Source organism: Dermacentor silvarum, chromosome 1, assembly GCF_013339745.2.
Source record: "Dermacentor silvarum isolate Dsil-2018 chromosome 1, BIME_Dsil_1.4, whole genome shotgun sequence".
Taxonomy (NCBI): domain Eukaryota; kingdom Metazoa; phylum Arthropoda; class Arachnida; order Ixodida; family Ixodidae; genus Dermacentor; species Dermacentor silvarum.
Window position 1 is genome coordinate 113,823,640 of NC_051154.1, and position 24,061 is coordinate 113,847,700.

A 24,061-nucleotide genomic window follows, 5' to 3' on the forward strand; every position below is an offset into this window, starting at 1 on the left:
AAGGTATGAGGTCAAGTTCCAGGGAAAAAAAAATTAAAAGATTAAAGATTACTAGTCTCCATTATAGAGCACACTTTTCTAGGCACACGAGAGCCTCATAATGTCTGTAACAATTTATTTTAAGTTTTTGTTATCACAAAAATTAAATGTGGGTCTTGCACCAACACTCTCAACTTTAATTTGTCTCATCACAACAAAATTCTTGGCAGCAATATAGGCGAGCCCTTAAACTGCAATGAACCAAGTGAATTCTTGGAGCACACTGATTAAATAACCGAAAGATATGCTCTTCCAATTTACACACCTTGTTGAAGTTATAAAACAAGCCATATCAAAATTTGTCGCAAAATATTACTTGTGGTTCATTGCACGCACAACAATGTGAGAAATAGGTGTGCAAAGTTTTACTAAAAATTTTTTATAAGGAATAAAGTTACGCTTGTTCGCATATGAAAGAATAGCAAAAAAAAAATGGTTTTGAGAAAAACGAAATGCATCGTGCACAAGACACCCAGGAGAGAAAATCCCCCATAAATGTAGCTTGTCTCCTCTGTCATTTTCTTGTCTGCTTTTACTCGCATGGCATCTGCTTTCTTTTTCTGATCTTGTTTTGCAGCCTCAGTACGTCAGGTGGTCCGCTGCGCACTGCAACTTTCGTGTGTTGATTGCCGGCAAACATTTGTTTTCCTCGCCTCTTCGCGATGAACGTACCCATACTGTGGCTACCAGCATGGAAGATGGCAGCATGTAAACACTGCTAAACAAGACAAAATTTCTAGAATGAATAGCATGCATAGAATACCTCATTAACTCAAGCAGGCTAGGTGACTATGTTACTGCCCCGTTTCAAAGGGGATGCCATTAAATTTTCAAACACAGCTAATATTGCAGTAACCAAGTGTGTTTTACTTTGCTGCTGGTGTAAATTTTTGCCGGGAACAAGATTACGCTCCTGCCAAAAATTTACACCAGCAGCGAAGCGAAATACACTCAGGTAACTGGAATCTCTGTGCCATCAGGTGGCTGCATCGTGCGGACGGTTCAAGCCTCTGCTGATCCGGTAAAATGGCCAGTCCACTTGCGTTTACCCGAATACCGGACACTAACTACTATATATGGTTTCAAGTTACCTCCCAATGGGTGGATACATCAGGTGCCATCTAGACTTCAGAATGTACCACAACGAACTGTGCTGAAAGAAGCACATGTCAACTTTCACATTAAGCTATTGATCAGCATGCTTTGATTACTCATTTAAAGACTTGTTATTCTTTCATTGCTTGAAGTACTAGATACAAATAAGGTATCTCTTTAAGAATGCAGTGAAACGATTGCACTGAATTTCAGTGCATAAGTGAATCAACCAACCACAGCATGCACATCGTGGATTTGTGCACCGTAGTTCACAGAAGCGCCAGTGGTGTTCCCAGTGATCCTTTTCTGCATTTCTTAAGTCAAAGTTTTGGACACTAGACAATGGCGCATGAGTGACCTACGTGGGGTCTCAATCATAGGAAGAGAGATAATGAAACCTCAATGAATATTTAGTTTCTGACCTGAAGTTTTACCTCAAGCTGTAACAGGGAAATACTTGCATAGTAAAACAATACATCAAGGAAGTATGTCAAATCCAAACCAAAATTATTCTTTTGTGCAGGTTGGATAAACTACTGCAATAAGCTCCTAATACTTATTAGCTTGGCAAGAAGCAAACAAGTGACTATCAAATCAAGGTAACACTGCAGTGACATCAAAATGCCATTTATTCATCCTGAAAACATTTGTGCCAAAAATTTACCATAAAAAGGTAGCAGTTGTATTGCAGAGCAAAGTCTCCACAGCAACAAACATTCACAATTGCCCCTCTGCAGAAAGAGTTAGTATGAAGTGGGTATTTAAAATACTTAAAGCAGTCTTTGGCAGTCAATGTAGCATGGAACCGTGGATAACTGAAGGCCACACACCACAACATGGCTGTGCACACTCCTTATACTCAATATTACTCAACTCTGAATATTAGCCTGGTTCACCCAGTCAAAAATATCTAGTACGTATACCAAGGTTGCTGTGGCTGGAAACAAGTGCTGAACTTAGCAGTCAAACTGTCTCCTGTGTTGTACAAACTGCTGAACAGAGAAATGCAAGCAAATGATTTATAGGTAATGCCACAAAGCACTAAATGCACTTTCTTACCTGCTACTTTTCAAGCAAGGTGCCTGAAGGATTGTCACCATCAAACTAGATTAAAAAGAAGTGAACCAGCACGCTGCAGCCACTAGGTTACTGAAATGTATTTGCGTAACAAAATGCTGTTGTTTCACACGTAAACTCAGAGACAGCAATGAAAAACTTTTTTCTGGTCTGTCCTGGTGTAACATAAGCAAAAGACCTGCATAATGACATCAGCTGGCAATGTATCACAAAACACTGCATGCCTTGAGCATGAGAAAGACACAGACCTAGTTTGAGATTAGTAGTTGCAGCAGATGCTGCTTTAGATAACATCTGGTAAAATGCCTGCCATCATGTTTTTTTTTTTTTTTTTTTTTTTTTTTTTTTTTAATGCACAGGGCTCCGATCCACTAACTACAAACAATTAGTAAAAGATGAGATTCACCAGTTAAAATTCAATACCCATGGCAACATCTTGCTACATTACCTTAAAGCAACCTAAAGCTTTAATAGCAATCTACAATGCAAACAGCTCGCCATTTCTGATCACTTGCTATACTACACCAAAGCAGGCATGTCCATCAATTGAACACCGAAGGATTGCTTATTATGGCTGGAGAAAGTAATTTACTACGAAGTGCAGCACATGCTACTCAGTAATGTTATACCCTATTAAATTTAATGTAATTATGCAGTAAACTTGTTTCATGCATTATTGCATACTAGCATCCCCTTGGCAGCCTGATAGCAGTGTGAAGTAGACACAAAGCAACCTAGGAATCAGTGACATGGAATGAAACGAAGTTTTAGCATTAGCTTCACAGCTTTTGCTGACAAAACTGCCTCTAAATAAATAGCTAGTACCGTCAACATAGGAAATAGCAGACAAGGCCAGAGCACAAGTGTAAATGGTACTCATGCCCTTTACACCACAGCAGACAAACACCTGAGAGTTGACGGCACATGCTGTACACATTATCCGCCAAACACTTTCACACAATTGCAGGGTTTTTCAGATCTATTGCAACATTATCAAAGAACCAGTTGTGTAAAAACCAACACCCACCAAGTTTTCCTCTTCTGCACAGAATCAAACATCTCACTTGAACACAGGAACTTTACTGTGCTAAGTTTTGGCAGCATTGGAACATTGCACATTATAATAGTAACATTGAGCTACTCACCATTAAAAAAAAAAAAACAAGAAAACATGATGCCAGCTCAATTGCATAGTCAGTTAAATCAAACTGACCATAAAATTAAACTGGCTTTACAGGACAGGAAACATGCACATGGACTTTGCAGTGTGTCACTCCCACAAAAAGTTAACATTTGCACTGCAATACCACCATATTACAAGCAACAATTTGCGACAGCCATTGATCACTGGAGTCCGACAAGTTCATAAACAACACTATGTGTGTAAACTTTTCTTGACTACAAAAATGTCTACAAAACTCAAAATGGTGAAATGCAAGAAATTTACTAAGGAAAACAAAATATATGGAAGGCAGAAAATAGCAAACCACGGCTGGTGGTCTATTAAGATTCTTGAGTATAGCCAATGGGAAGACGCCCTGCAAACTGTAGGCACAGTCAAGTAAAAAAACAGCGATAAAGTAAACACCGTGATCATTGCAGCAAGGTGGCTACACAGATGCTGCGGCACACAATGCGAGATTCTCAACAGATCGAGAGGCCCCTGCTGTTAGTGAGTCAGCAGAGGCAACCCGCAAGTCAGGAAGGACACGCAAACAGAAGCCGCACTGACTAGGGGGCCAAAGCCTCAAAAGAGCAAGTCCGAACTGGTGGCAGACAAAGACCAGGCTGTGGCAGGGGCAGCTGGAGTCTCCTCAGGTTCTGGGGTTGCAGGGGGCTCAGGAGCAGGCAGAGGCCGGCTCGGTCGGCACAGACCCAGCTGGAAACCCTCACCACTGCTCAATGCACTTGGCGTGTAGCTTCCCAGGGAGCCTCCTGCAAGGACATGCACAGCCACTAAGCAAAGCATCACCAGCACTGCCTTTAGCACTTCAATGATGACCAGATACACATAGACTGCTTTGTAATAATGCAGACAAGCATTGTTCATGAATGAGGTGACATACAGGAGAAAGTGTAAAGTTTGTTATTTCAGCATTCTGCATCTGGTCTTCACATGGTAAACTCTTTTACTGCTTTCTTAGACTCAGACATCTACAATCTTTCTTTGCTCAAGAATGATCAGTGGCATTGAATTTTATATTTCACCGGGGCAGCTCGCACACTTTCATGTCTATTAATTTAAAGAATTTCAAATGAATATATAGTATAATTCTATCTGGCTATATCAGTAGCTGATGACCACTTGCCACTAACGACAAATTAGAATATGCATGTCTGGCTGTCACAATAATCCTAGCAGTAGCCTAGTAAGCACTTCACTGACTTGCTATCTCGATTGATTTCTGGTGTGCCACAGCTGCACTTGGGATATCAGCAGAGTTTAGAGTTTCTGGTTTTCAATTTCTGAAAATATCTGTTTCTATCCGGACACCTAATTTGAAGGTTTTTATTGGTGGATAATTACCCAACAGCTAACTTGTTTTCTTCTATTTTTATTAGTCAATCGCTGTGCACAGGGAAAGCACAAGTAGAGTGGTGTCATCGCACTTATACCATGGCATTTGCTTACTACAAAACTACTAAATATGGCCAAAAGCATTGCTCACTAGCAATGAGATAACTACAGCTAGGAGTATATAAGCTTGGCAGTGACATCAGACACACAAAAATTCAATAATCTTTAAGTACTATTCAGTCTTGCACTGCTCTTGACAGAAATCTTGATTTCCTTTCATTGTCATCTTAATCACCACAAACCACAAGTGTACCTGCTATGTTTCAATCTTCAATGCTAAACCTACAATGCTTCTCCACAATGTGCAACTTCTCTATGTAATTCCGATGCACATTTGTCTTTACTTTTTTTTCCCACATGCCACGCTTCCCCTCAAGTATATACCTTTTTTTCAATTAAACCAAATTTCAGTAAACAACTTCCACATACTTTTTTAATGTAACAGCCATTAAGGGGCACTTCACCCTGGTATTAATCACGTAGTGTATATGGCCGGTATCGCACAAATCCCGAATGAAAACACTAGTGCTCTACCTCTGAGCCATGCCTAGTAACTCTAAGGCGCCACAGAAAGCCCTTGCATTAACTTGTGACCTTCACAAAGCATGGCCATGTGACCCCACAGTGCTACATCCCACAATGTAGGAGGCGCTGCTGCAGTCAAGTGGTGTAATAGGATCTGCTATCGAAGTATTTGCCTACAAGGACTACTTCAAAGATATCGACTGCAGAAGAAGCACAGCAAGACAGTGCATTCTGATCAGCTATTGCTGTTTTGTGTGGCACTAAGGGCAACTCTTTACACGAACACACCTTGAATTTTATTTTAGGCGGAAATGCTACACCCTATAGACCAGAATTTGCTGCGCTTCTTGGGGGGTAGCCATCTTTTGCTGGGGACTGCGGGAACTGGCAGAAAGGACAAAAGAACTACCACAATAACGCTCACCATGGCTTTATCGTCAGCAGCCTCGTCATCAATTTGGCAGCCCAGTGCGGGCTGTACCGACAGTTGGCAGGTGGGGCCAAGATTAGGTGCACTTGCTCTCAATGGATATGCGAGAGTAACAGATTCTGGTCTATAGCTACAAGGGACACCATACTGAAGGTATCTATATTCTAACATTAGGAACAGTGCAGTTTATCAGGTTTGAGTAAGTATCAACCAGTTCAAATAATGACACTTTTACAGATCGATATTATTTCAACCACCTAGAGCTTTTTAACAAGCACTAAAATTTTAGTACACAGGGGTTTTTGCACGGCACCCTTATCAGATGGCACATGTCACGAACTTCCAGACAAAAAATTAAATTCCGGGGTTTTATGTGCCATAACCACGATTTGATTACGAGGCATGCCATAGTGAGGGACTCCGGATTAATTCTGCCAGACAACAAACATGTCAACATCAGAATGCTGGAACTGTTTAAAGTCCATTGCAAGTGCTTTAATTAGCACATGGACATGAAGAAGGGCATCAACCTCAAACCAGGTGCTGGGTTGACATACACATACCACATACACAGCACATACACATACACAGCACATGGCTACATGCAGGCTGGTATGCGGCACTATAAGAGTTAAGACTCTGGCAACTTATCATGGAGACAGATAAAAACTAAAGGATGAGGCATGTCACACACAGGGACTTCCCAGGTCAAATGCAGTCCACATTTGAGAACCTTGCCCTAGAAGACAATGAATGTATTGCAGCTTGAAAGTTTGCGATTGCACAAAGTTGGCCATAATGTTTACGCAGCAATGTTTATCTTGATATTAATTACACATACAGCTTAGGGACAAAAAACAGGAAAGCAGCCATAGACAGAACTGTTCTGTGCTTCTGTAGTCTTGTATCCCTGTGCTGTACGTCCAATTATGTATCACTAACAAGCAGAACTATCATGATATATTTGCTGTATGCATTTATGTCAATAAGGCATGCACACTTTCACAGATCCTCAGTCCAAAAAAAGGTTCCTGGTAAACACATTTCTGGTCTCAAGGTTCTCAAGCCACTGGACACTGTGCCGAGTGGGTCCCATGATATTGATGGCCCATTGGTAAACACAGCTGGTGATCACATGGTATTGTCTGCACCCTTTAACTTTTCTTCCAGTTTCATTTATCCTTTCCTTTAATAAGCAGACTACGTTCACTGCAAATTTAGCCTTGTAATTATTCATACATTCTTCAAAAGAACATTTACCTCTATTCATTCCTTAGCTTCGTTGTCTCTTGACATTTATGATTACTAAATTTTGAGCCACTCAGTTCCTCTTATGCTATTTTTCCACGGAGCATATTCTTTGTGTTAGTGTACAGGACTTTTTTTTTACCATACTGGAGAAAGCCTTCATTTAGCCTGCAATGTCGCAGGCAGAAAGATGGAATAACAGGTTGAATGGATGATTTAGCCAAGAACAGTATGCAGAAGTTTCCAATTGATAGCCTACATTTCTCAAGAGACCACTGGTTGCTGTGAGCACAGACTTTCAGTGGCTGAAGCCCAAAAGGCAACTATGCAGGTACACAAACCCAGGTGGTGAACGAGTGCAGACGTCCTGGCAGATCCATAAACAAAATACACATCATACAGTTGTGAATGCACAAGACAGTTTTAGCAAGCAAGTATATGGGGTATGCATATGAAATATGGCCTAGAATAGAGCGTTGACCTGAAGATTAGAGCATTGACCTAAACCCCTTTTTTGTCCACCCAGCCAGCCATTCTATTGGTCGCTCACAAGAGTTGCTGCACGAGGAGTACCCGAGCTGAATATCATTTACACGAACAGAGCAAGTGAGGCATCGTATAAAGCAAACACTACTTTTGCAGTAAAAAGAGTGGCACCCATGATACTGCCCTGAGGTACACAGTTTTCCTGTGCATGTAAAGTTAGTCCTCAATTTTGCTCTAAAGTAATGATTCACAAGAAATCATCTTGTGCCTAAAGGGTCCCTGGAACGGTTTGGACAAATACTGTAGGGTACAGATACAGGAAAACATTCCTGCCATTATTTCAGTGAAGCATCTCATATTAAGAGAGCTATGGATGACTATAAGTTACCCTCCTCCCCAGCCATGCTTTTTCTCCTCAACTTGTTCGCCGAGTGATTGGGGCTAAGCTCCGCCTTCACTGGCTCTGAGTCATGATGTGACGTCATGTCGTCTACTTCCGGTTGTCTAGGAGCCAGCATGCAAAGCCTCGCCAACCTTTCCACTAGCCGCCTGGCCGTCGATCACCAGCAAAAGCTATCCAAGTAGCGTGTTGCGAGTGTTTTGTTGCAGCGAGCACGTCCGGTATTCCGGTGACTGCAGGCAAAAACAAAAGCCCTCCCATGCTACTACCGCTGTGATGAAGGGGCTTTAACAAAAACGTGAGCGGCCTGCATGGTGCAGCCACCTGTTGATGCAGAGCTTAACCAGCCAAACAGAGCTAATATTGCTGTAACCAAGTGTAAAACACTTGAAACATTTAAAAAGACATTGTGTTCATAATTATGCTACTGCTGAAAAATTACACCAGCAGCAAAGTAGAATAACTTGCATACTGCTATATCAGTTCTGTGTTTGTCAGTTTGAGCTCCGTGCCACCAGGTGGCTGTACTGTGATGGCCATTCACGTTTACGCCTCCGCTCATCCAGTAAAATGCCCAGTTCACTTGTGCTTGCATTTACCTGAATAGTACACTGGATGTGCTAAAACTCTATATTGTGGGAGTAATCCTCGTGAAGTGATGGCCACAAACGCCTAGGTGCTCGCCCCTACCGGATACCGACAGCCCAATGTGCTGCAGCCACTCCGCTTGCATGTTGCCTTGCAGAAGGACACAATGTCCAGCTTGACATGTCACCAATCACTAGATTTGCAACCCACAATGTAACAAGGTCGACCCATGGTGCTCGAAAAAAGGAAGCTTGAGACCAAACACTGACTGCGCAGCTCGTGTCAACACTGAGAACATTGTAACACAAACAGGCAACACTTGCTGTGTGCCGTAAGTGTGAGTGTAGTGATAAATTGTTGTATATTCTCTTTGTTACTTTTTTTTTATAGAAACAATTTAACCAACATTCCAAATATTATGAACAATTGTTCACCATAAGTTGGAAAAATTATCGATGACACAACCTGGGTAGCTGATCGGATAGCTCGCCCAACTGACATCAATTAGGCTATCTACGTCAATTGTAAGGGGGTGGCTGTAAACTCGGGGGAGCAGCGCCACTGCGATCAGTAGCGATGCACATTTTTAAACACTTAGAAAAAATTACATGCATTATGCAGAGCGCTTAAATGCGTAACTTAATGATCAAAAGGACCTACCCCAACGACTCAGTACATTTGTACAAAATCGTGAAAATCGTTTCAGGGTCTCTTTAATTCCACAATTTGCTGCCCGTCAAAGTGCAATGCTTTCATGTTGTATAATGTGCCTTTGTTCAGTAAAAAAAAAAGACAGCGTGGCTTCTGCAAAATTAAATGATTCATGGATTCTGGATTCACGGCGAACAAGATGGGCGACGATAGAATGGCGAGGCTCGAGAGATTTTTTCAAATATTCCTTTACCTTCTAAAAAGTTCACAAAACATCAAATGACCATGCATTCAAACATTCTTCCCAAACAACTTTAAGGCACCTGGCTGACAGCTTGATGGCTCAGAGGCAAGAATCTTTCCTTGCATTAAAATTGGTCAGACATGTTTCATTCCACTCATTAGGACAAAAACTGCAAGACCTCTTACTAGCAGGTGCCAGAAGTATCCATATATGGGTGCACAATGTTGAGTATCTCATAATTCACATCTTGCATTCTCCAGTGGCCTACCTATGGAGTCGGCACTTCCAGCACAAATTTTTTATTTACAAATTTGTCTTCTCTCTGATCAGTCTTCCAATTGTGCTCTACATGTGTGAATGATTTTCAAACAATCCCTAAAGGCAGATGAGAAGATGCATTGATTTGAAACTTTGCAAGAACCAGGGTGTCGGAACAAAATGTTTATCGTTCTGGTTTTAGTTTTGTTCCACAGAAAGAAGTTCCGTTCCGGTTCTGCTCCGGAACGAAAAAAGAAATGATCCGTAACGGTTCATAACGGTCTTGGTTCGCATACCAAAGTTTTCGAAGTGATGATAAAAACATGGTATTAATTTTTCTCAATAAGTGAATTCTGAGATCATGCTCAGTGCCTTGAGTCAAGGCACAGAGCATGATCTCAGAAGCAGCACGTCATCGAGTGTACTCGCCGTAATTCGAGACCGCTGTTCCGATAAAACGAAATTAAACGAGCGCAAACAAAGGATAAAACTTCGGTGACAAAGCGTTGTATCCATAGAAAATGAAGCGATAAGGTCTGAGCGCGCAAGCCCTGGGTTTCGCTACGACGTCAATCTGCTAGTGCACCCAGCGGTAGGCTTAGATTAGCGGAGCGCTGGACCGGCTATCGCTCGCACTATGCCTGCCCGAGATACGGGCTTATGCGGACCCCTGAGATACGCGCTAATTCCGACGTTGTCTGACGTCGGTTGTTTCGGATTGCTGACTATCCCCTTGAACCGAAAACCGATCAAAAATATTTTGGTTTCACTCCGAAACAAAATAATAAATAATGTTTCAGTTACATTTTCGTTCCGGTCAAAAATATTGTTTTGATTCGTTTTTCGTTTTTGTTTTCGTTCCGTTCCGACACGCTGGCAAGAACACAGTATACCTTGTGTAGGTACTGAATAATCCTGTGGATGATAAAATCCTGAAGCCTATTAGTAGCAAACCTAAAAGAAATCTTGCAAGCACAGGCAGGAACACTTGGTTGCACCTCCCTTTACTATCACCTGAAGCTGTTTGTAAATACTCCTACAAAGAATCATCATAGGAGACTACAGGCACCAAAGTGATACTTGCCAGATAATGAATGGGCCCAGTGTTGATAGTCTGGTAAAATCCAAGGCCCATAATTAAACAAAGTTATAGGAAACTATGCATTGAATTTCGAAATTCCAGTGAGCCTTTTAGGGTTTGCTTTCAACTGACACTCTTCTTGATGTAGGCCTACTAAGAAACCACATAGATCTGCTCAAGTTTTAAATTCCAGAGGCTTAAGCCTATGCAGGAGGCACCAGAAATAAGCAATATTTTCTCAGCAGTGTATGATTATTCTTGATATCACAGCTCTGTCTATAGGCATTTCTTCAACTTGCCAGGGCGGCATCTGTGGTAATTCCTTCAACGCTATCCAATAAGTCAGCTGGAGAGTCTTGCAAGCAGTGCAAGTGCATACCTCTGGGCCTCTACAAAGAGAAGACTGGTGCGCATCTCCTGTCACCTTGTGTGAAGGCACCTTGTGTGCTGAAACCAGATCCTGCAGTTAGACTAGACTGCCAAGAGGTGCCGCCAATGGTGGTTCAAGCCATCTCTGCACCAGTTGGGCCATAGTGCCTTAATAAGTGAAGGCCAGTCATTTTCTCATTACCGAATACGAAACATTTTCATTTGTCTTTAGTGTGATATCTTTTTTTCTATTTTAAGCACAACCTACAGCATGCCAACCTTCACAACATTCCCCAGTTCATTTCAGCATTCACCATCTTAACCCTTTCACCATCGAATGAATTCCAGAAAAACGTACCAAATTCCCAAAAATCTTTTTATGTCATTCAGATCCTGGAAATATATTACTTGATTGGTTTCAGGCTAGAATTAAAAAAAAAAAAAAGCTGCTCTTGAAGGCAGTGTTCCATCAATTCTGACAGTAGCTAGTCTTTGGCGGTGGTAGCAGCACAACATCGGGCTGAACGAGTGTGACTCGTCAATGGGGGTTAAAAGGTTAATAACTCTGTCCAGGTCCCACTTCACAAACTTTAGAGCTTGCCTGAGCTTGGCTGCAACCCATTTCTCTACCTTTGACATCAGAACCAATGACAAGGGCTAAAGTAAGCAGCTCGGACTGTAGTTCAAGGTGTTGTGCTGTTAAAGGTAAGCACTATGTATTAAGAGCAGTTCTGTGTCTTGCTCCTGATTACAATGCTTTTGGTGCTTAGCAACCCTTGGTCCCTTAAAGGGGCACTAAGAGGAGCACTAAATCAGTTTAGACTAGTTAAGTATACTTCCAAAACTATATATTTATTCATTCGGAAGAAAAATGTTGATTATTGAGACCATAAAGGTCAAACTTCACCCTTTGTTTGAATTCCCCACCAAAACCTCAGCGCTAGTACATGAGTGGGACGTCACAGATTTCAATTTTTTTTCCCCTCGTATTTAAGTCATCTTGGCAAGGAAGAAGTTCTCAAAGCTTGTTAGGTTGAGTCTCATTTCTTTCGAATGCAATGCAGTCCTTTATCGATACAATTAACTAGAGTCGAGGATGCACTGTCAAATTCTACGAGTTCACTGCAAGCTGGTGCGGGAACTTCAGGATGGTGGTGCCACCCATCTTTTGATTCTGTGCCTTCTCCGGCTTACCAAGCCTCATCGCAAAGCAAGATTGTCCGTTTTGTCTATTGTAGAAGTGTAATTTACTAATACAGCTTAGCTTAATTTTCTCCTTTAATGTCTCTTAAGGCTTCCTTAATTTCCTCATCTGTGCCTTGGAAGAGCCCTGTACTAGGCCTGTACTAGGTATAACTCCCGCTGCATAACTTAGCAACCAGTGAAACGCAAGATACAATCCAGTTCATTTTTGATATTTTCTTGGTTTTCGTGCCCTTTTCTTTTGTTTCAACTACTAGAAGGTTCAAGATTTCATCTTTCTCACCTTGTCTTCTCAGACGCATTCAGAGATTGCCTTTGCAATGAGAAAGAGTGACATTTCCTTTTAACATTTGGATGACATTACAAAAAAAGCAACTGCCAGGTACAGCCCTGTTTCTGAAGCAGATTATTTTTAATGGCAATAGCCAGTTAACAGATCTGTCACCAGTCTTCAGTCTTAGTTTGTTATCAATTCTGACATAATAAAAATTATGTGTGGCTCTGCTATCGCAAACACCAGAGACCAGTGGAGCTGGGGAAAGCCTAGTAAAGTAGTGGCAAATCACACACTTAGTTTCCTGGTGCTCAGGATTTCTTCGCGATGTTCTGCGTAGTATCGCAACGAATTCAACCGGCCACGTTCACAAGCCTCCGGATTTTCATTTCTTTGCCTACGCGAACTCTCGGCTTCCCTCAATCTAAACTTGGGATGTTCTCTTCCGCGACGCTTGGTTTCAGCTTCCCTATCTCTCACTTCAGTCTTTTGGGAGAAACGAGTGTCCAATTCTCTGGTCGAAACCTGGCAAGCCGCCGCCAGAGGCAACGACTGCAGTCACGGACACCGGGCGCGTTCGGCACGAACGTGGTCGGCGTCGGCAGCAGCTCTATGCGTCCCACTACCACCTGCCTCACTCCTCCTACCCATCTCACATCCCCTATGCTGCGCGATGCTATTTTTATGCTCTGCTTTCTCTCTCAGCTTTCTCTCCCTCAGCTCGGCGACGCTGCGGACGACGGAATGATCATTACAGCAAGGTTCTAACAGCTCTGCTGTAAAAATTAACTGTGCCCATCATTGCCACTGGGGACCAAACTTAAGCCATTGCTGCAATTTGTAAATGGGAGCTGGACACAGAGTTACTGTACAACTCCCATGCTTTGCAGTTTGCATGGCATTTGCAGCATGCACTATGCAGACTGAGGGAGTGGTGGCATATGTGCAAGTATCTCTGAGGTAACAGTATGTAATGTGCTCCACAGCATAGCTGGTACACAATGCAGCAGTCTTACGCAGCATGGCATCGAAGGAAGCAGCCATTCCCAGCGTTCCTTTTGCCCAAATTCACACACACGCACAAAAAAAAAAAAAAAAAACACCATGCCCAGACTCAACCAGACGAGTTCTGAGCAAGCCAATGACATCACAAAGACTGGACAGACACCAGCGATGCTCCAGTTGCGTGTCTAACAGAATGCAGGCAGGCTACTCACAGCATTGCAGCATTACGAGCAGCAACCCAACCACTTGAAATGCATTGTATCACTCATTAAAACACTCAAATGCACCTTCAGCTATCACCAACACATCTCATTTAGAGTTGCTGGCCATTCCCCACAGAACAGAACAAGGAAATTAGTTATTTATATGCTAACCATGCAAAGCTTCTATAATCCTACATGCCAAGCAAGAGAGTTGTCATGCAGAGTTAGCCATCACCACCGTACGACATAGCTCAGTAAGAAAAAGGAAAACAAGGACATGACAGTTTAAGGATAGGAGAGTGGAAAGAAAAATGTGGGATTGACAAGAAAAGGTAAACGGAAAATTTCTCCTGGGCGGGAGAATCAGGGGGCACCATCTATGGGATGAAGGAACTAAAGTGGAGTGTTACCAAAGGGGCCAAAGGTAAACGTCTAAACAACAAGTATCAATGACTCAGCCACCAGTAAGCTTTTAAACGGACTTGTCTAAGCCCCATACTATAAAACATGTTTGCCCAACCCACACGTGTTCAGGCCCATTGTATCCCAGCCCACCAAATGCCTGTTGAACAGGCATACTCCTGCAGGGGACCACACTAGCTAGCCCAGCAATTATGCTTTTGCATTACCAGCTTCCAAGCACCTGCTGGGGTTTGAAAATACAAAGCTTGCCTACATCAAGGGCTACCTTCACACTGCATTGATGTGCATGCCACTAAGTGCTGCATTTTGACGTCAGCCACCCAGTCTCCAAAAAAAGTTATGATATGCACTCACATTTGCTTGCTATTTATACTTAGTCAAATGTATCCATGTGCACATATGAACTCAACTAGTATATTTCAATTCTAAAGCTTTATGTAATTTTAAGAAAAATTTTACGTTAAAGGGTACACCCTATAACTTAGGGTGTACCCTGTCAGGCAGGAAAATTTAGTGTCATTTTGAGTGAGGGCCCTTCGCCGTTAGTGTAATAGGTCGGCTGTGAGCCCAAAATGTTTAACACTTGCTGTAGGACGCACTTGTAGGCAAGTGCATTTGTCATACTCAATTCACTGCCTCGAAATATATAGCCTCGATAGCAATGCTTCAAATATAAAATAATACACAATGCAGGGTCAGTATTAAATCTGAAACACTCTTCTTTCTTCAAATGTTATGAGCACCTCTGCTTATAGGAACTGCAATTCTCTCTCTGCCAACAAAAGCCATACAGTTTTCTTAGGTGCCGACGTAGCCCTTCGCTTGCGAGTTGGATGCAATACTGTCTTGTCTTTGCTCGCAGTGATTAATTGTACTGATGTTATTTGGCTAATACTGTCTAGACAGAGAGAGAGCAAGGAGAGGAAAGGCAGGAAGGTCAACCAGATGACCGTCCAGTTTGCTACCCTACACTGTCTAAAATAACAAGTATATAATGTGCTGGCTCTGATTTACCAATGCCACTCATATATTCGAGCTGACACTTTCTTGTCTAGCAGCACACTACCAGAGTGACGCTCGCTGAAAGTGTCACTAAATTTACCCGTCTGAGGCATTCTCAAAAAAACTGGCAGAAGGAGAACTATGGGAAAAAGTAAGGAGACAGAAACAGCCCTCTTTCTGTCTTTACTTTGCCCATTGTCTCCTCTTTGTGCTACGTTTCTCATTATAAATCATTCCCCAATTGCCCCAGCAATAATTGCTTTAACTTATTGAATAGTCTTCCAAAATAGGTGGCTAAAAAAAATGCAGTGACATCATTTGGAAACCAGTCCTTTTGTCAAAAATGTAACTTACAAGTATCAAGAATATATAGGCTGCCCAGATTAAGCAGTGGCTAAAACGAAGTGCCAGCAACTGAACCACTCACCACAGTTCCTGCCATTAACAGCGGGTGCATCCACGTCATGACCATTCCCTCGGGGACTGTGGCATTCTTCAGAAGCATATTCAATGGTCACCAAGGCACTATCATTGAACTGTATCTTCAGCTGCAACAAAGATTAAATGAAAATTTCAACAAATGTGGTGTAAATAATCATGCTGTATATGAAAGGCCACAAAACTAATTTCGCAGCTCTACTAGAGCTTCATAAAATACATTCAAATAGTATGCATTCATTTGTATTCTCTAAGTATGTTCCCAATTGTGTGTTCACAGTGTTTTTTTTTTTTTTCAACACTTTTGTATAACATTACAGTGTGCTATAATGTATTTTGTTCAACCAGAGAGACATTGTCTCACTGCCCACTCCTGCTTACGGCCTTATTCTAAGGCCAGCAGAAACCTTGTAAATAAATAAATAAAATATACTCTAGTGTGTGTGTGTGTACCGTGTACAAGTGTGCATGCGTACATATGGCAAACTTAAAGTACTTTTAATACTTGTGCCAGCTTCAGAGTTGTCGCTAAGAATGGCGAAAGCCCTCAGGAGAGCACTCAAAGTAACAGGTAGGCCTCGTACCTCCTATGCATTTTCAAGGCATGTACATGACCATTTTTCTCAGCAGCTAGCTACTGGACATATCACAATAATGTTTGTACAATTTGAATTTTTTTTTCACTTGCACTAAGCTAGAAGCTTGCCAGGCAATCAGGCAAACTTTTCATTTTTTATTAAGTCTTTGTTTCTAAAGCACCTACATTTTATAAATCTCCACTCAATATGTGTGACAAATCAAGAATCGCTTGGTTGATTACAAATGTTTTAGGAATAGTTCCTTTAGCTATGTGCATGCTTAAAGGGACACTAAAGGCAAATACTAAGTCAAGCTAAAGTGATGCATTAGTGCACGAGTATCTCTAAAGCGTCAATCTTATCGCGAGCAGAGCCTTAGTAATAGAGAAATTAAGGTAAATGCAGGACATGATTAGCGACTCCCCCGGGACATTCAAGTACTCGCCCGATGACGAAGGCACTCCTCATTTAAATTCTGTCACTAGTACTGAACCACTCGTTATGAAAACATCATTGTACTGTATTATAAGAAGAAAGAAAATACTACTTCACCAGTTGTATTACATTTTTACAAAAAAGAACTAACTGACATTACACCGTTGACAACTTCGCGGGCGGTCAAAATGTTTCGTGTTCGCTCGACTCTGCGCCGCCCGCACTTTCGCGTTTCAGTTTTTCTGTTAACGTGTAGTGTTGCACTTGTTTTTCTGGCTCGCGAACCTCGCACTAACTGCAAGTAGCAGAGAATTCCACTTCCACGCGACGTCGCGGAATGCCCGAACGGTCTACGCCACTTTACCAAAATCAGCTGCAGCGGCGCACCGTACCGCCATCTGTCGGGCGCCGTTACACTCACCAACGGCAGAAAATGGCGTATGCAACGTCACAACTCCTCAATTGGCGTGGCGGGTGATTTGAATTGCAATAAAATTATTTGGACCCTTCAGATCCAATTTTTTCGTAAACTAAGTCTTTTCTTTGCATGAGACAAGCGTTTTGAGGTTTCTGGAAAGGTATTTAAACAGTCCACGTCGACTTAGTATTTGCCTTTAGTGTCCCTTTAAGACTAGAAAAATTAGCTTAGCAGTGCCTGAGAGCAATGCATCTCTCCCCCCTCCCTCCCTCCTCTCCCCTGAATATATAATTCTTAAAGCGAAGCTTTCTCTGCGAACCCTACCTGCCAGAGGCTGCTAGGTGCTGTTGCTCCCCCCCCTCTTGCAGCATAGTTCACAAATTAAAAAATAAATAAAACAAATTTTTGTCCCCTAGAACAGCAGCCCAATGCCCTAACCATTTGGTCACAATCGCACATATACTTCTATTGTGCCAATGCCTACTAGCTCTTCAAGATGATTGCCGTGTGGGACACATTGCATAGCACAGGTGCGCAAGAGCACATGCGCCCGTGCAAGTTTCCTTTAAGCCAAAGAAGCAGAAATAAAATGGACAAATTTAGCTTCAGGAAAGCTTTGCTTCACATATATTCCAAGATGTGCGTTGGATCTGTGCAATTTTTTTCTTTTCATGGAATCCAAAAATTCCTGCAGTAGCTCACAAGATGATTATTCACTAGTCTGCTTTCCTTTTCCTAACTGCCTGTCAAACCTTCTCAGCTTCTTTTCTACTTCAAAGCACAGCTGTCCAAATTGCAGATCAGTATTGCCAATTCTTGCTCAGTTGCCACAGCGTGTAGCAGGTCAGCAAAATTCCACATGCTTTCGGAATACTCACACAGGTATTTCTATCCAGTGTTTATTTGAAGAACTGAACTTTTTTTTTTTTTCCAGCAACTGTTTTGTTTGCACAAAAGCTTAATGGTGCTTTCGGGGACTACATTGTTCCAAAGAAGGATTAACAGTGTTCTTCCATAGGTTGATTGATGTTCCTGATAAGCCAGCTGTCTAGTAAGCACAATATGTTATGAATGCTGCTTGGTTGTCTTCACAATATGGTGTCTTTAAATGTGCAGAAAGTGATTGAGGTGGTGACCGAATCCAGAAATGACAGATATACATACTATGCCAGACTTGAAACTGTTCATGTACTGAAAATATGTAGCAACAAGCACTCAATGAAGTGCATATACTTAAAAGTTATATTAGATGCATAAAACAGAATCGTTGAAAAAAAAAAAAAACCCTTACGGCCCCCTCTATCCTTGACAGAAAAACAACTTTATTGTAATGCAATTCTTGCTAAATCAAGACCACTTTGCAACTAACAAGGTCAAATGTAATTCTCATGCTTTAGTGCCATGCTCCCCAATCCTATCTTAAATTTATATATGGCAGTTTCATGTCATAAAACCTCAAATTTACATACCTCTCAATTGTTATTGCCTACACGCTTACCACAGGCCAAAATCCCTTGTATTTTCAGTTAAAAAAAAAAACAAGTTTCAGAGTAGCCTTCTTGATTTTAACTGAGAATGCTGAACAGCTGTTATATGATTTACATAATTATGCTACTGACTACTGTATGCGGTAGGTAACTACATCCTAGTCACTCACTAGAGTGCTTTGCAAGTAAGCTTTAAGTGTGCTAATACAATGTTCTATTAATAAGTCTTAAAGCAACAAAGCTTTATAAAAGTTCATGCATGTGTCCCTGGAACTGAAAGGTACCGTCTATACTGCTGTGCAGAACAGCCATATTGCAACCCAAGTTATGTTTTCCCATCAAGATTAAATTTAACTTCACCTCTGGTGTTCCTCAAAATTACGACTCGGTACACATTTCGACAGCAGTAATAACTTCATCCAATGTTGCCATGATGATGATGATACATAGGTTTTTATGACGCAAGGGCCAGGTATGGCCAAAGCGCCAGGACGATGAAAAAGTGAAGTCTAGTGAACAGTGAAGTATTCTATGAAAGATAATATGCGTAACATGGGTGTATATGGGCCTAAAATTGTCACATGCAAAAATGTCTAAGAATATATATTCATTAAAATATATTAGTGTGCATATGGTGAAGCGTTCAATATTAGATGCTGATGACTGACAAATGATAGACTTCTGTAAATGACTCCAGCTTCTGCTGGAGTCATTTTCATTCCACGAGGCTGCCAATGTTTCGAGTCACCAATTCCCAGCGTCTACACTCAACATGGAAGGTGCAGCTGCCGAGTGGCCCTTATAAAATTTACTCGTTTCTGTCATCCCACCTTTGAATGTGACATATTGCAGGAACTGTATCAGTATTAGAAAGTGGCTCACAACTGTGGAAAATAGAGGTATGCAAAGGAATGAAATACTTGTAAATTCCTTAAAAATGCTTCCTTCTCTCTGGTTTCATTTGTTGGCATTCTATAAGTACATGGAAGACTACCTTTCACTGCACCTCTGATGTTGCCTTCTTAATAGTATAACAAGTACATAGGAGCAAAGTACATAAACAATCGAAAGTGGAATCTAATGCTTTTTGTGCTTCAACTAAATAAATAAAACTTCTGTTCTTACAAGAACACAAAACAAAAATGTCCACACTGCCTGCATTCACTTGAATTAATGTACATTGAGGTACTATCTAGTTAACCAAATACTGCTCAGATTAATTCTTTCTTCCAGATTTCCAACAACCACACAACATTCTGCAAGTGTGCAGTCAGTGAATACCTGCAAGGATAAAATTAAATTGTGAGGTTTAATTAATTTATTTATTTATTATACTTCAAAGGCTCCAGAAATGGGGTATTACATGAGGCTTAGTTTAACAAAACAGTGATTCGAGTGATTAAAGTGGTAAACCTGAGAGTGGGTTATGAGGGATGCCATAGTGGAGGGTTCCAGATTAATTTTGGCCACCTCGGGTTCTTTAACGTGCTCACAGACCTACCAGCTAATAAAAAAAAAAACTATAAACATTAAAATCTATAAACACTGCCTCTCTTTGGGAGCAAAGGACAATGAATGAGAAAGGTCTACTATTGCACGATAAAGTGAAGCACACAATGTGCTCTTTTTAGCAGCTGATCAGCTACTCTTCAATGAGTAAAAAAAAAAAAAAAAAACTGACAAAAAAAAAGTTGCAGGATATGAAATTTTCATACCATGTGCGTGCTATGCAGCCAGTGTGTTAAATAGGAATAGCTCGAAAGAAGTCAAGTTATTTCTGTACAAAACAATTAGAATAGTCTATAAATAGTAACATTTTTGTCTACAAGCTTATGAGTCATAAAATCACGAAATCATGGCAAAAAGTTTGCTATCTGAATGCAGTCAGAACATTTTTAGCATCAAAATGCATATGGGAAGCTTATCACTTTCAATTTGGACATTTTATTGTCTGCACTATTAAATATGTTTTATCCTTGCGTATACTTGTGTTTCAGCGCTACTATGAATCGGATAATTATGTTTAAAACAAATCAAACATGCATACAAAGCCTGCTGTCTCAAAACAGCTGGACTGCATTACTACTTGACAGCTGCACTATGCTGATTCTTTTTTTTTTTTTCAAAAATAAAATACACTCAAAGTCATTGCTTCAGATTGTGAATGGTTAAGCACACATTTTATGACTGCTGTATCTCAATATAAGAGTCAATTATTTGTCAATTATGTTATTATTGACAAGCACATTGGCTGCTACTCTTTGTACCATTTGCAAGAGGGTAGGCATATATAACATAACTGCACTTGCAAGTGTAACACTTGAAAATGTGGATGAGGGTTTTAAAGTTCAGACATCAGTTGACACAGCAGCATTTACCGAGACATGCGTAAAAATCCCATTTGAAAAATTGAAGTCCATGCCATGTATTTAGGCAAATATTGCACAATCCGATATAGACTTTTCAAATAACGTATTCAGCAACTTCTGTTAACAATATATGGTCAAATGAGCAACTGCTGAAACTACAGTAAGCAGCTGACTGAAAAGAAAACACAAACATACTTGAGGGTCTCACTTTCAGAACAGTCAAGGCAGTGATGCTATGAAAGTAACTGCAAGGCGAGACACACATGAGAATAACAAAACACATTGAACAACCAGTAACTGCATTATTTGAGATGCACTGGAGGGACATGCATAGCACAGGGAGCAATGACAACACCACACCTTGTGTTAGTCTGCGGATCTATATAAAAAGCGATTTCAGCTGTGCACCAATACACAGATGTTAACATATTTGGCCAACATTGCCCACATCATGTTGCAGGGTCTTCCTTGCAGTCGTGCCCCTGCCAGTTTTATGAGAATGTCTTGTTTCATTGCAGATGAACTGGAAGCTGTGCAAATGACAAGTTGATGAAATATGCTAATAGTATTGACATATTTAGCAACATAATGGTGAATGTTGGCATACTGAAGTACAAACACAGCTGCGAAGGAGACTGCATGCAAACAAGAAAATCTGGATCGAAATATTTGCAAAAAATGCAGCTCAAAATTCTTTTTGTTTGCTGGTGTATGTGTGGGGAATAACATGAGGCATCTTGCTGCAAGTGTTTTCCAACTAGATGGTATGCATTTAACCAACCTTTTTTCAGCTAAAGATCAGTCACTGGTTCATTTACTCTCATGAAACAAACATACAACTTAAAACACATCCAGCATCTGTATTTGGTATATAGAATGTCTACTAAAGTTGGCGCACTTAACTACCAAAATAGCATATCTTCACAATTGTGGTAGTGAGCAGAGTGAAAGGTCATGAAACTATACTAGTCCAAATGGCAAATTTTTGGCAGAATTATGTCTCAACCACTTTTTTATGCAAAGAATTTCGGCCATTAAGTAAATAGCAAGCACGAATGAATTAGGGATGTTGCGTCTTCCAACTCGGTAAACGCTAAGTATGCACGGGCAGTGCCTTGCTTCAGGAGTGCAGACAGAAGTTATGGTCAGACACCGAGGGCTTTTCCGTCTGACACTCATGGTGCAAGCACCGCGCGAGTGCGAGTCATACCAAGAGCGTCAAATGAGAAAGAGGGGTGTGCCCTGCTGTGGCCCGGAGGGGTCAGCGGCCTACCTTTTTGTTCCTGGTGGTGAGCAGGGCGCCGCCGCCGACCACTACGTTCTCGCCGACGAACACGATGCCCGACGGGAATGGAAGTGGCTCATCGGACGAGTCCAGCTCGTCAGAGTCCAACGGACTGCCGCAGGGTGCCCGGGTCACGGCCACGTGCGGCTTTACGTCCTTGCCCCGGAAGTCAAACACCACACTGGTGGCCGTCGGTGAAGCCTGCCGAAGCTGCGGCCACAGGGGCCCCGGCGCAGTGTCTCGACGTTCTGGACGAACTGGGGCTTTCAGCGGCAGCTCCTCTTCCTTTGCTGGGGGCGGCTCATCCTGTTTTCGCAAAGGTTTGATGTTGGCTACGGGCCTGGCAGGCCGCGGCCTGGCCAAAGGCTGATTATTCTCCTTGTCCGCACGCAGGGGGGCGCGTGCACGCAACACTGGTGGCCGCCGGCGCAGCGGCCGCCGGTTGTCAGCCGAGGCCTCAAAAATGCGTTTGCAGGTGCGGACAATATCCGCTCGGGGTAACTCACTGGGTGCAGTCGAACTCCGCTCGACGATGACAACGTCCTCATTGATGAGTGGATCCAACAGGGTTTCCATGCTACGGGCCCGCTGAAACGCAGGCTTGGGTGCCGACGCAGGCCGGACGCTGCATTTCGGTTCCAACAGGTTTTCCACGCTGGCGTACGCTCGCAGTGGCTGCTGCAGGCCACTGGGCTCGCGTAAGCTTAGGCTGAGAAACTTGCATCGCAGCCGATCCACGAAGCCAGGGCCGTACTGCCACTCGTGGTCCTCCGAACTTTCCAGTTCGGCCTGGCCGCCTTTGTCTTCGCCCATGCTAGGGGGGCCACCTCCGCGGGGCGACTGCGGGCAAACCAGTCCGGCCGGAACGCGCGCCGCGTCGCCAAGGTGAACAGCCTTCTGTACGGTCCGGTCGCCACCAGAGCCGGCCGCCAGCGCCGCCCAGCTGGGGAATGCCTTGTGCATGGTGCGCTTCTTGCGGAGCAGCTCCCGCTTCCAGTCCGGCATGGCCGCTTCCTGGCGCCCGTACATTTCCGACTGCGCTTCCGTCCGGCCCCTTGCAAGGAGCAACAGCGGGCCCCCGCTCATGGCTTCCGCCCGGCGTGTTGCGGGTAGCGAGCTCCGCTGTCCACGCGCCTAGAGTCTACGGTCGCACGAGCTTGTTGACTGTTGTCAGCCGGCCCAGAAAGAAAGCAGCTGAAGCCACCTGTCGGAATGAGTGCGCGACCTACCGCGGCTCGCGCGCGCTGCGTGGCGCTACGCGCTACTACTACGCGCGCGGCGCAGTGGCAGCGAAAAAGGCGAAAGCGGCTGCCGGTGTCCCTTCGCTGGCCGCATTACAGAATCGCCGGTGGCGGTCGCGTACGCTTATCGTGGGTTCTGGAGCTGCTAACGGGGGTCGTGCCGGCAAAACCGATCAGTGATTGTCACGAAATGCTGTATGAAGAGCGTTTGGAGCCGCAAAGTGAAATATATGCAGTACGTGTCGCAGTACTTACGGAACGAGCGAGTCTGGGTCATTTCCAAACTTGTATGTAACGAATGACATGTAATTGACTCGTAATCAATTACGTTTTTTTTTTTTGTTATCTTGTAAGTTAACCATTACTTCGTGAACCGGCAACGCTCATTGTAATTCAGTTATTTTTTCGGTAACCAATTACACGTAACGAGTCACATTTTTGACGAAACAAGCTATAACAGGTGACCCAACTTTGACATCTTAAAATTTGGCAGGAACTACAACATAGGCGCCGACTACGGGGGAGCTTCAGGGCTCGAGCCCAACACCATAGCCACTGAGCAACCACGGCGGGTCTCCCCGCTTCTAAAGTGTTATTACCGGAGTTTTGTTACCCTCATAATTTGAGGATT

At 42.6% G+C, this 24,061-nt stretch overlaps 1 protein-coding gene across 1 annotated transcript; it reads right to left on the bottom strand.

The window, feature by feature from the left end:
* Positions 1-1,728: 1,728 nt before the first annotated feature.
* Positions 1,729-23,406, bottom strand: LOC119435423 (uncharacterized). The gene is made up of 3 exons (XM_037702288.2): positions 22,178-23,406; positions 15,607-15,727; positions 1,729-4,146 (listed from the first exon to the last, which is right to left on the bottom strand). The coding sequence occupies exons 1-3, from the start codon at positions 23,273-23,275 to the stop codon at positions 3,959-3,961; spliced, it is 1,407 nt and encodes a 468-aa protein (XP_037558216.1). The 5' UTR covers positions 23,276-23,406; the 3' UTR covers positions 1,729-3,958.
* Between the last annotated feature and the right edge of the window lie 655 nt (positions 23,407-24,061).

What these genes read in the sequence shown, in the direction of transcription:
- LOC119435423 (XM_037702288.2), bottom strand. Translation starts at nt 23,275, where the DNA reads ATGAGCGGGGGCCCGCTGTTGCTCCTTGCAAGGGGCCGGACGGAAGCG. An exon ending in TCACCACCAGGAACAAAAAG is followed by an intron (nt 15,728 to 22,177) that starts GTAGGCCGCTGA and finishes TCTTTGTTGCAG; the next exon opens with CTGAAGATACAGTTCAATGA. An exon ending in TGTTAATGGCAGGAACTGTG is followed by an intron (nt 4,147 to 15,606) that starts GTGAGTGGTTCA and finishes ATGTCCTTGCAG; the next exon opens with GAGGCTCCCTGGGAAGCTAC.